The sequence below is a fragment of the Astatotilapia calliptera genome, chromosome 15 (genome assembly GCF_900246225.1).
Source record: "Astatotilapia calliptera chromosome 15, fAstCal1.2, whole genome shotgun sequence".
Lineage (NCBI taxonomy): Eukaryota > Metazoa > Chordata > Actinopteri > Cichliformes > Cichlidae > Astatotilapia > Astatotilapia calliptera.
The window spans coordinates 18,505,501-18,518,398 of NC_039316.1; the positions used below are offsets into that span (position 1 = coordinate 18,505,501).

A 12,898-nucleotide genomic window follows, 5' to 3' on the forward strand; every position below is an offset into this window, starting at 1 on the left:
GTTTATTCCTGGAAAACCATCTCAAAATATTTTGTTTTTTTTCACACGCTTGTTTTTTGTTCCTCAGGATGAGCCCTCTCCTCCCCGCCCAGAGGCCTACCCCATCCCAACTCAGACATATCCCAGGGAGTACTTCACCATCCCAGCCTCCAAGAGCCAGGATCGGGTGGTGGGACCAGGGCAGCAGGGGCCCCCACCACACTGGCAGGGTATGGAGGACAGAGATCGCCTCCCCATGGGCGATAACATCCACAACAACAGCATGCAGGTACGGAAGCTTGAGATACTTTTCAGATACTGTTTTTCTGGGCGTTACAACGCTCTATGAGACCCAAAAAGATTAGTAAAGTTTTATTATTCATCAATGTGTTTTTCCAAATCACATTTTGGTGACACAGAAATGTTTGAAGCCATCAGCTTGTTGACAAGCCGATCATCATCTCCTTCTCCATCCTTTTCTGGCTGTGAGCTCCTCTCATCTTCGTCCTCCCAGTTTTGAGCATCGTTTGTTCCATCTCTTATGAGTCACCGTGGTTATATCTGCATATGCAAAGGCTTAAAAAGTGTCACAGGATTGAAAAACATATTTAAACATTAGAAATACAATTTAAGATAACATAATAAAACAGACAAACTAGAGCCTACATAATAACCTCTAAGGTAAACTTGGGAATGGAATAAGTAGCTGATTGAGGTGATATTGATTATTTGTGTTTCCAACCACCCCTCCTCTCTCCTTTTATAACGCATACTTTTCCTCATCTAATATTTAATGTTTTGATTGCTTTGCAGCGGATTAATCACTCTCAGGAGGACTTGTATCCACCACCAGGAGGCATGAGGCCAGATGAGCGAATGCAGCCACACTACCAGCACCGGGACCTGGACTACCCACACAGAGATCTCGAATACCAGAGAGGTCCACCTGGAGGTAAGAAGGAAAACCTGACTTCAGATCGGATCAGAGAGGATGACAGAAAAAGGACCGCAGCACCTGTTAGTGTGTTCACTACCAGATTATACAGCATCTTAAAGTCAGCATCCAAATGTCCCTTAAAAGTTGATTATCCTTCATGATTACATAAAACACACAAATCATGATATTAAATTCAAGGACCAGAGCAAAGACAATTTGCTAAAGCATAGCAAATCAGACATGCTGTCATTTCTGACATTCATCAGATGAAAACAACAACAAAAATAATAACTAAGTTGTAAGTTATTTCACTTTAAAAATAAATATAAAAATCTAATGTTTTGGACTGCAGATGCCCAGGAAAAACACTCTGTAGTTTTACCATCACCAAGCCTCCATCTTTCTTCAGAAAGCTGATTAGTACTAAAGTATTGTGCCAACATTAGTGATAAAATTCATTTTTAGGCTAAGAGGGTTCAGAGGTACTGATACTGGTTTTTCATGGAGATTTAAAGGCTTAGAAACCACTGTGCAGTTGGTGTCCCTGGTCAAGCAGGTGACCATGTGTTTCTTTGTGTCTGCAGGTCTGGTAGGGCCCGACCACTGGGCTCCACAGCCGCAGGTGTCCTCCTCCCTGGAGTCATCAACATCAAGCCAGGAGCATCTCAACTTCTCCGCGTCCTCCTCTTCTTCGAACAAGACCCAAAACCAGAAGACCGGCCCGGGCAGATGGAAGACGCCCAACGCCCCTCACACCGTGCCACCGCATTCGGCACAGCCGCCGTCTCGGTCTGACCTGCCCCCTCCTCCTCCTCCACCTCCAGCAGCTTACCCCGAACCCTACGACCCACAGCCGGACCTACCGCTTCCGCCCCCTCCAGCTGCTATCAACCCAGTAACGGCTCAGCAAGCTGCTGACCGCAAGAAGAGAGAGGAGCAGCAGCGCTGGTATGAGAAGGAGAAGGCTCGGCTTGAGGAAGAGAGGTGGGCTTGTTTTGTTTATTGAAATGTTAGCAAAAAAAGCATCTTTGTTATTTACTATTTACTATATCCGGCTTGCTATTTATTATTTCTGAGGGAAGATGTAGACAAGCATTTATGCTTGTTGCATTTTAAGACCTTGGCCAAGTCACCCTTTTAAATGGCACTTTCTCTAAAAGCAAAAACGTATTAGTACAGGATTCCCATTTTTCAATTAAAAAAACAAAACAAGGTGATGTCATACTGCTACATTTATGCATCTGATTTTGAGTATTAATGATGATGATATTGATGCATTTCCAGGGATAGGAAGAGGAGGGAGCAAGAGAGGAAGTTGGGTCAGATCCGGGCCAACCCTGTCATGCCCGTCCAGCCTCACAACGGAGGAGCCATGCCTCCTCCTCACCACCAGCCCCCTGTGGCCTCCATGGCTCCACCTCAGCCTTACCACCCCCCACAGCCTCAGCCTCCTCCACCCAGACCAGAGAAGCTGGCCAGTCTGCCGCGGTCTGCTGTACCTCCTCCTGCTAGTGCCTCCAACCCTGCTGGTAACAAGAAATGTATTAGTTACTTCTTGTTTAAACAAATAAACCAGTCTTGTCTCTGTAATAACTAGTATTCAATATGCCTGCAGGCATGGACACAGTGATCAGGGAGCTGCTTCCACAGCAGCAGCCGCGAACCATCGAGAGGCGAGACCTGCAGTACATCACAATCAGCAAGGAGGAGCTGACGTCCAGCGACAGTCTGTCTCCAGATCCTTGGAAGAGAGATGCCCGAGAGAAGGCCGAAAAACAGCAGCAGCTTCACATCGTGGATCTGCTGGACAAGGAAATCCAGGAGCTGCAGGTACTTTTGTTCACAACAGTGGGAGGAGTGATTTGAAATCAGAGATCATGTTTTAGAAGGAAGTAGCAGAGTTAATGTGATTGACTTGACATTATGAGGATATTGTGGAAGAGTATGATCAAAACTGCTATGCAAACTGTTATTTTATCTTCTTGCCTCAAGTAGGAAATATTTAATGGTAAAAACCAGTAAAGATCATTCAAAAGAAAGTAATTAGGTCAGATATTGTTAGAAATGGTTCACCAGATATTGATATCAAGTGGTAGGTGCAGGGTGTAAATGTTGCATCACACAAAAGTATAAAAGATATGATTATTAGAGAGGTAATATATCTCACACTCTTTCCACTCCTGCATCTATGCGTGGATAGAGCAGGGTTTAACCAAAGACATAAAGCTGGATTTCTGTAAAAGCTACTGGCCGGTGCCCCGTTCTGATACTTAGATGACCTTGTGGCTTATTCCGGTAAGACGACTTCAGTTTCTAAACATCATTTTGTTTTGCAGGCAAAGCCCGAGCGAACAGCGGAAGAAAACGACCGCCTCAGGAAATTGATGCTGGAGTGGCAGTTCCAGAAACGACTGCAGGAGTCCAAGCAGAGCGACGACGAGGAGGACGAGGAGGATGATGAAGACGTGGACACCGTGATGATCATGCAGAGGCTGGAGGCCGAGAAGAGAGCCAGGGTAAGAAATGGAAGGAAATGACTGAGGGGGAAAAATGAGTTCATTTGAAGGAAGTAGGGAAGGTGCTTTTTTTTTTTTTTTTTCTTAACAAAAAGAAAAGGAGGGAGTCGAAATCGTATCATGTGCAAAGGCTGCTTTGGCAGAAATCAAACTTTCTGACTTCTGTTTTTCGAGCGTTACTACCCATCAGCTCAGAGTTCAGGGCGAGCCGCAGGAAATCGGGCTGATGGGGGGGAAAACAGAACCGCCTTTCAAATGCTAGAAGGGAAAATGGCTCCCACTATGAATGTCCTGCAATGTGCATCTGCAACATGCTTCTATCATCGCTTTGCCATGCTGAGCTGCTTAAATCTGATTGGCTGGAGGGGTGGATGGGAGGGCAGGCGGCAGCAGTGTCGTTAAAGCTGCTTTCACATCTCGTGGATGTGACTTTTATTTGAGCAAACGCTGCACATGTGCAGCCTTTTGATTATTTAAGCACAGGTCTTGCACTACAATGGATATCAAATATCCAGTATTTTTAAGGTGAAGACGATGCTGGGTGTTTGAATTCACCGAGTCATCCAGCACGAGCCTGAGTGTGTGTCGAAACCTCAGGAGGAAAGTGCTTTTCTAGGTTCAGACACATCAGTTGTGCATTCATCCGGGTCGTGTGTAGATCTGCTGTGTGTTCCTCCCAGTAGCTCTGTAGTGAAGGTAACTGTTTTGTAGCTGACTTTTACCAGACTTTGACTGGATATTTTAGGATGCGGAACGTGGGTGTCTTTAGTAGCTGTGGATGAATCTCAGAGTTTGGTTGACTGTGTGAATTATTTTATTTTTTTATGTCTTTGGTTTGCTGCGTTCTTTTTCTTTGTTGAACTACTTTATTCATCTTGAAGACTGGTATACACTTGGTTTTAAAATCTGGGACTTTTGGCTGCTTAGGAAGGGAATTTAGGCTCATATACACCAGAAACATATTTCAGACACTAATAGAAATGTGCAGGCGTTTCCAGCTGTTCACAGTGGTTGGTCAAAGTAATTTATAATGGGGGCACAGATAAAGTCTTTTTTACTGTCTATGAGTACTGTTCCCAAGTACTGAACTGGATAAAGTGCGCAAAAGGTAAAACATTGGATAACGTGGTTAGAGGTTATTGTGACAGTATTACTAACATAAAATAATCCATTTAAATGCTGTCCAGTCATCTAATGTGCATCACTGCAGTGAGGAGTTATTGCTGATTTAGGATAATTGTGTCTCTTTGTGGTTGTTTGAGTGAGGTTTGTTTGACTTTTTTCCCCTCGTGTGCATTAGTATGTACACTACCACAGGTATGTTCTGAAGTGGGTCCCAGACCACCAGTAAGGTTTGGTAGTGCTCCTCGGTGGTCTTTTACACCTGTGTTAGATTGTTCATAATGTATTTTTAAGCTAAGTGTAAACAGGGTCTAGTTTAGGTCTTCATGACTAAAAGTGGGCATTTAGTTAGCTTACAGTAAATGGATAATACCACAAAATTACAACTTTCTCTAAGAAGTAAAAACTTCTTGGACTATTTTACTTTACCAAAGCTTCATTGATAAAGTTGAAGAGAAAAATATGGGACGATGAGCTCAACGTTAAAGATGTAGCTCTGTAGTTTTTAGATTTAAAAGCTTCTCATCAACAGAGTAATAAGACCAAACCATGTTTTCACTTTATTCTATGTCCTCCCCTGCTCTTCTCTTATCTCTGTTTTACTCTTTAGTTCCTCCCTCGATTTTCTAATCTAGTCTTAACTCCTCCTCACCTTCCTTTTCAGTATTTGGGTATTTCCTCCTCCAACTATCTCCCCTCCCTCTCTCACTCTCTATTCTCCTCTTCTTCTTCCTCTTCAGCAGCAGACTGCTGTCCCAGCTATCTCTGTTCTAGACTTGGTATGTTCATCCTGTTAATGACGAGTATCTTCTCCCTGCCCTTACATCACTTCCTGTTTCCTGTCTGGGCTTCCCACCTGCCCGTGTCTCTCCCTACCCATCTGGGCTTGCTGTTGTCGTTTCACCGGGGGTCGTGGTGGTAGACGGGACTGGGCCATGATTAGCTAACGAGCAGTTGGTCCTAGGATGCTTGATGTTGTTTGGCTGGGGAAGCTGTCCATCTCTTTGTCAACTCAAAACACCTGCTGGGGGACGGTGAACGAAGCTGCTGCTTAAATATTGGTGTTTGATAACTGCAAACCAAACCTGTCCATGCTTTCAGATTAGCAGAGCTGCGGTTGGTGTGATTCTTTTCAGCAGTGATGTTTTGAGTACATATTGAGGTGGCGCCTGCATGGCTGAATGCATCATGGGGGGCATCTGGGTCGAGACCAATGCATGACAGTCCTGCGAGCCCCCTGCGCTGCCTGCGAAGGGCCACATCATGTTGTCGTGGTGGTCATGAATCCATCCGTCTGTCTACCCATCCATCCATTTGTGTGTGACCTGCTGAGCCTCTTTGTCTTCTCTGTATAGGGTCTGTTCAACCAAGTTATTAGATTAGCTAATTCTTGCTTTACTTGATTAAATGTACATAAGAGATGGACTTGGCCACCCAGAGACTCAGATCCATTAGTTTGTGAAGTACAATTTTGAAGCCTTTAGGAGAGTCGAACTCCAGGTCTCGAGGGCCGGTGTCCTGCAGGTTTTAGATCTCACCCTGGGTCAACACACCTGAATCAAATGATTAGTTTATTACCAGGACTCTGGAGAACTTCCAGACATGTTGAGGAGGTCATTTAGCCATTTAAATCAGCTGTGATGGATCAAGGACACATCTAAAACCTGCAGGACACCGGCCCTTGAGGCCTGGAGTTCAACAGCTGTGCTTTAGATCATCATTTTTGCTTAAAAACACTCAATGTCCAACTCATATTTGGACATGGAGTTAGGACTAATAAGCTAACAACAAGAGTTTTTACTCTAAAACTAGATCCTAGTATACAAAATAAACACATTTTGTACTAATCAAGCATTAAGGCTAATGATTGAGACCACAAACTCATCAGGAAAGTGTTTAATTGGGTAAAAGAAGAAACAAAAGTAGGGTCAATTTCTCGTAGACTTCTATACAATTGTTTTTGCAGGAAAGTTCTTGCCCCCTACTGGCAATTATCTATATTGCAGGTTCCAGACATTTTTAGACACTACAGCTTCAGAACATCACTTTGTGGTTAAATGATTGATAGACAGATTTAGTTTTATTTAACCAGGGTCATAGCATTGACCTGACCATGACCTAGAATGATGTAGTTACCATATTTACCCTAATGCAATAGTGGCAAATATTAACAAATAACAAAAATAAAGAAGGAAGACTGCATTGCCTTCAAATCTACTGGAAAACCTTTACAGTGTAAATACAACTTTTTTTTTTAATGGAAATATAAAGACAAAGAAAAGTGTAGCCAAAATAGTAATTGTAAGAAATTAAAAATATATAAAATTCACTCAATAAACAAATTGAAACGACTCAAGCAAAACAATATATCCTGCATAAGAATTAGAAAAGGAGCAAACGGGGAGCCTTATTGGAGCTTCTTTGTGGACAGATACCACCACGAACGTTTGGTTAAACTGACCCTTTAACCACCATCCAGCCCTAGAATGGGTGTGTTTGTTTCGTTTGTCGCCATGCTGCACTTGGTTTGTCGGGATGGTTTTCGGAATATTTCTGCTGCAGCCCATTAAGCTTGCAGTTACTTCAGGTACGCTTGATTTATTATTCCTCTGCTGCTCAGTGGGACATTTAATGATCTGTAAACGAAATCAAGTACACCTTAAGTAGCCAAAGGAGGGGCTGTCTTTGCTTTTCGCTCTGCCCTTTTCCGGTTGTTGTTACTGCTGCTGCTGTTGTCGTTGTCGCTGCATGTCGGTGTGTGCATGTTTAGCAGTGTGTGCGTGCGTGCGTGTCTGTTTCTTTCTGCCTGTGCTGTGTGTTTGCAGTGCACACAGCTCCTCCCCCCAGGAGCAGTCCTGTGAGACAAATGCAGTTCTACCTCACATTTGTACACAAACATATTAGTGCAGTTGAACAAATCCAAAAGAAAATGTGCTCAGATTATGTGTCTGTGAATGCCACGCGTACTAATTTCTTTCCTCATTTGCATGCGTGCCTTGCGGCATGTTCCCCGCGGGTGTGTGTGACCAGTTGCAGGATGAGGAGCGGCGGCGTAAGCAGCAGCTGGAGGAGATTCGTAAGCGGGAGGCAGAGGAGCGGGCGAAGCAGGAGGAGGAGAGGAGGTGGAGGGAGGAGGAGAGAGCCAAGCGAGAGGCCGAGGAGAAGGTCGGTGTGTCTGTCCTTGAAACCGCTGGAGTTCTGACCTGATTAAAATTAATGCTTTGTGCCTTTATTAAAGTATTACTGAGTCAGAGCTTCAGGTGTAGCACAGATTAGGTTTACACACACACACACACACACACACACACACACACACACACACACACACACACAGGGGTTGGACCGATATTTGAACAGTAATTACATTATATCCAAATCTATAAAATTATGCAGCTTTCTCTTGTCTTAAATTATTTTTTTTTCCCCTGTTAGGGTGCAACAGCCAGCTGCTAATACACAATAAAACCAAAGTACGCGATGCTAACAAGGAGCTATTAGCATGATAAGAGAAAGAAGGTCCTTAAAAATCCTCATTAAACATCAAAAATTCCCGTTAAGAACCAAAATATTGGCATTTGATAAGATTTAATGTAATTTTAATTCAGATTGTTGGATTATACTTAAAGGTGCTAAACTTTTAGATATACTGGCAAACTGTTTCCCCTGTTACCAGATAACAGTGTTTACAGCACAGATGATGCAAAGGACTACATTTTTAGTCCTACTGGAAAAAGGCTTTTAATTTGAAAGTGTTGCATGTCGTTTTCCTCTAGGTTGTCAATGTAAGCTAAAATGTAGCCACTGTGTTTACAATTCAGTTCGTTTGCATATTTAGCCTGCACTTTGGTAAAAAGAAATTACGTTTTATATTCTTTGTACATTCACACCTTGATTTCATAGAGATTTTAAACTATACCAACCCATCACATCGGTCTAACCCCTGAATGTGAAGATGCTTTGGAAGAATTCAGACCCTTTTACCTGGTGCACTCTTAACTGTCTAATAAATGCAATTAAAATTGCAGATAATAGGATTTTATCAGTCCTACTATAAAGTTAAACTATAGTTATTTATATATTAATCCTTTGTATCTAGCCTCAGTTTGGTGGGCCTTTAGCAAACTGTTTTCCTCTGTAAGCAAGAGATTTTTAGTTACTTAAGCTGTTGTGGGAAATAGAGAGCAGAGCGAGAAATGCAGCTGTCATTTTACAACCCTCACCTGCCGCCACGAGCTCCGGGTAGTGATTGAAAGAATGAGATCGTGGATTCAAGCGGCGGACAAGGGCTTCCTCTCACTGGCTGTCAGGGTTAGCGAGAGTGTGAGGTGAGCTCTGTCTCAGAGTACTAGTAATACGTGAACATACAAGAAGGAAAAAAAAAAAAAGCAACGAATGAATGGATGACAAGATGGGACACTTAATGTGGGATTAATTGCCAAAAAAGCACCTTTGCTTTGTTTTAAACTAAATCTTCACTGTAACGGTAAAATGTGCAGCAGATGAATGAGTCTGAAAACTTCCCAAAGCTTTTACTTTCATGCCTTTGTTGGCTTAGTCTTCAATGTCACTTAGTAACTCAGGTTAATATGAGAGATGAAATGTAATACATGTGCTGTATTTTTAAATGACCAGTGGTTTGGTGCAGCATTCACCCACCCACATGTGTCGTGCGTGTTTAATCAAACATGCTCATTGTTTTTTATCTTTGTGTCGTGCCCGCTGATTTCACTGTGATACCGTTAGCGCGGTCCATTTGTCCTGTGAGCTGCAAACCACCCATAAGACCACTGGTTGTTTAAAAATAACATGCATATTTATTCAGATTTTACCGTTCAATTTCAACTTTAGGCATCCCAGAAATCTCAGGGATTTGATTAAATGTTAATTAGGAGAATATTTAGGTGTTTCTAAGATAAATAAACTGTTTTCAGGCTGTTATGATTGTTCTGATGTTTATTATGAAGTTGTCCAGTTGCATGTCCTCATCCTGTGCACCCCCCCCCACCCTATGTGATGTGTTGCTGTGTCATGTTACGTGCCTCCACCCACCTGAAGCATGGGACTCCCATCATGTTGTTGTTGTTGTTATCGTCAGTGTGCGTCAGGAAGTTTCAGTTATTTTGGGGAAGCAGTTTTGATTCATTTATTTTTTGTGAGGTTTTTAATTTTATTTTTTGTTGTCATTTCATCCAGCATTGCTTTGGAAACTATGTTTAGGGGAATGCTGCCCACCCTCCTCCAACTTTTCCCAAAAACCACATGCTTTATACCCACATCATGCACACACACACACACACGCACACGCACCGCAGAGGTCTGTCGGCCCACCTGCCTCATACCCGCCCTCAGCCATCCATACTGTACATATTCAGAAACCCAGCCGCTCACTCATTCAAACCCCACACATCCACTAATCCCTCCCAGTTTCTTCAGATTCCCACTGGGCTGGCTGAACCTGGCCATAGCGGCTCGGATACACCCACAGCAGCGCATGGTCTCTCTGAAGACATGTACAATCACAACTACACTCAGCCCTCCCCTCAGCCTCCTCCTGGCAGGCCTTCAACACATGAAACGGACCAAAAAATGTGAAGATAATCTGATACAAGAAGCATCCAGATTGAGTGACCCCGGAGCGGCTGGTCACGCTCCAAACCTCAAAATCTAAACACATTCACCAGTGAAGCTTCATCACAGGCCTCCCACCCCCTAGTGTAGATTTTGGAGCTCAGCCACTGGAGACAGGGTGGGCTGGAAACTTAAAAACCTACCCACAAACCGTAAAATACAAACCCGGGCCACACAGAAAACCGAGCACACATGGACACCCAGCACACATACACAAACAGAGTGATGAGGGAAGAGGAGACGGCGGTAAGCTGGATTCTTTTAGCGTTGTGTCAAGTTAGCGGATTTCATAGACCAGTCGGAGGAGATTTCCCAAGTTTGGTTGATGGACAGCATTAAAAAAAACCCACGATATTAGATTTTCGCAGTGATGTGGAGCAACATATGCATCAGGCGTGACGTTCAAGAGTGCCGAGCTGCATCAGTGTACACTCACAGACACAGGAAACCAGCAGAATTGAGACCAGCACAGGGGCATCAGCCTTGAAGTTGGTCCCTGATTTTATTTTATTTTTTATCTTTCTGAAACCTAATAAGATGATTTAAAAATCATCAAAGGAAAAAAAAGAAAGAAAAGCTGGCCTTGTGAAATAGCTGTAGGAAGGGAAAGCAGATGTGGTTATGTTCCTAAAACTGAGAGCACATTAATCATAACATTTTAAAGATGAAGTTAATCGTTCCCTTTTGGATGGATTGTTGACATCAGTACTGAAAAAGTAGCTTATTAGTTAATTAATGCTTTTTTTTAAAATTTGAGTTACCAGCTCCTCAAATGTGTAGGTTTGCAATTTTTTCAGAAAAAGCAGGAATTTAAAATATTCCACTTTCGCCTCTGAGGAAACACTTCCTCACATTTGAATAACTGAAATTATGTATCATTTCATAAACTTTATGAGTTATTTCAATCAAGTTAAATAGATTTTAAATGAATAATAAACACATGAATCATTCATGAAAGCAGTAATCAGATGCTTCTTTCCAGAGCAGCCGCGTCTGGACTGTTTTCACAGCTTGCAACCATTTTTTTTTTTTTTTATTTATTTCTTTTTTTACCTCACATTATCCTGTTTATGCTTGAAGGGAAATTGTGCTTGATTATTAATTACACCTCCCATTTGCAGCCTAAAAGGTTTACATGTAGATAACTTGGAGAGCTGCTTATTCTGATTTATAAATTATATAAAACAAATGGAGGGGAAAAAAGCTTTTTCCATTTGAAACTTTTATTAGTTTAAATCTTAAAATGTTCTCAGCTGGTCGAGTTTTTTGCTTGTGATTTTGTCTGCTTTGCACCACAAAGCAGGTTTATATGACTTTAAATTTAAGGTATTTTTTGTATATTTGTTTTAATAAGAAACACAGGAGAAAATAAATGTTATAGTTGTTTATTAATAAAACTTTTTTTAAATCTCAGAGGACGCACTGAAGTGTGAGGCAGTACCTTTATGCAACTGAGCTCTGCCCCCACTTCTTAATATCAGTTTAGCTCATACTTCCACTTTTGAGCCACTTTTTTTCCTATTGATTTTCCAGTTCTTTCGTCCCGTGGATGATCTTAAATCAGGGATGCTTCACTTTTGTTCTCGGATTCAGAATTGTTACACATCAAACATGTCATCAGTATTTCTGAGTCATTCATCAAGATGCAGCTGGAACACCTTATGAAACGATGCCCCTGACCTGCTGGTACGGTTTAGTTTTGGCGCACTTTGCGGTTCTTACACGCGGCTGTAGTTCAGGTTCAGTTGGAGTTTGGGTGGGAGTCTCATCAGACTGGTGGAGCGCTGCTTGTGCAGAAGCAGAGTAGTGCAGCTCGTTGAGTAGTTTCCCACGTAGCTGATTAGTGTTAGGTGTGAGCCATTGAGAGCGGCGCTTACTAACAGGTTGTCCCTCCCCTAGAGGAGACAGGAGGAGGAGTACTACGCTCGCCTGGAGGCCGAGCGGCGCCGGCAGCACGAGGAGGCGGAGAGAAAGCTGCTGACGCCTGACGAGCCGGCCGGTCTGTATCGGCCCCCGCTTCCACGGGATTACCAACCCCTTGCCCCCCAAAACCCTACTAACACCCCCCCACCCCCACCACAGAGAAACACCTCCTACCTCAAAACCCAGGTCACCTCCCCCGACATGCTCTACACCGCCAAGTTTGTCACCTACACGGGCGATGACGAAGACGAGGAGGACGCCACCAAAGCAGGGAGTGGCGGCGGCGGCCAATCAGGTCAGGTGAAGCTGTCGGCGACCCGGAAGTCGTACGGTGACCTCCCGGCCACCGCCTCGCCTAATCACAGCAAGCCTCAGCCGCCGCCCACTGCGCGCAAGCCCCGCCCTCTTTCTGACGGCATCTTCCTGTCTGGCTCGTTCCAGCCGCCAGTCAACAACTCCAACAGTACAGCCCCCCCCCTTCCTGCCAAACCGAGCTCCATGCCCCCAGGAGGCTATAAAGGTAGAACTGGAGAGAGGAGTCAGGCTCGCCACAGCGCCCTCTAAAGCGCCCGCCCCTCCCTCTCACTCACTCATCTTCATTTTCTACCCACTCCTTTATGGTTTAGTGCTACTTTCTTCTTGGTTTATCTTGTTTTCAGTAGAGAGGTGCCCTTTCACTTCCACCGTCTACTTTTTCCCTCTTTTACATGTTTGTCCAAATTTATTTGTTTTTTCCTTTTTTTTGTCGTCGATTCATCACTGTGTTAGTTTTTATATGTAGAAATTTGCCCCC

General features: G+C 43.4%; 1 protein-coding gene across 20 annotated transcripts in view; it reads left to right on the forward strand.

The window, feature by feature from the left end:
- afdna (afadin, adherens junction formation factor a) overlaps window positions 1-12,898 on the forward strand; it is a 118,805-nt gene that overhangs the window by 99,912 nt on the left and 5,995 nt on the right. For 6 of the 20 annotated variants that reach the window (XM_026194091.1, XM_026194093.1, XM_026194097.1 and 3 more), the window contains 9 exons: window positions 68-268; window positions 793-931; window positions 1,501-1,900; window positions 2,201-2,445; window positions 2,532-2,746; window positions 3,253-3,432; window positions 5,295-5,333; window positions 7,585-7,719; window positions 12,082-12,625. In XM_026194091.1, the coding sequence (XP_026049876.1) occupies window positions 68-268; window positions 793-931; window positions 1,501-1,900; window positions 2,201-2,445; window positions 2,532-2,746; window positions 3,253-3,432; window positions 5,295-5,333; window positions 7,585-7,719; window positions 12,082-12,625 (2,098 nt within the window). The remainder of the gene's footprint in view (window positions 1-67; window positions 269-792; window positions 932-1,500; window positions 1,901-2,200; window positions 2,446-2,531; window positions 2,747-3,252; window positions 3,433-5,294; window positions 5,334-7,584; window positions 7,720-12,081; window positions 12,626-12,898) is intronic. The other 14 variants (XM_026194098.1, XM_026194112.1, XM_026194108.1 and 11 more) reach the window with 6 other exon arrangements.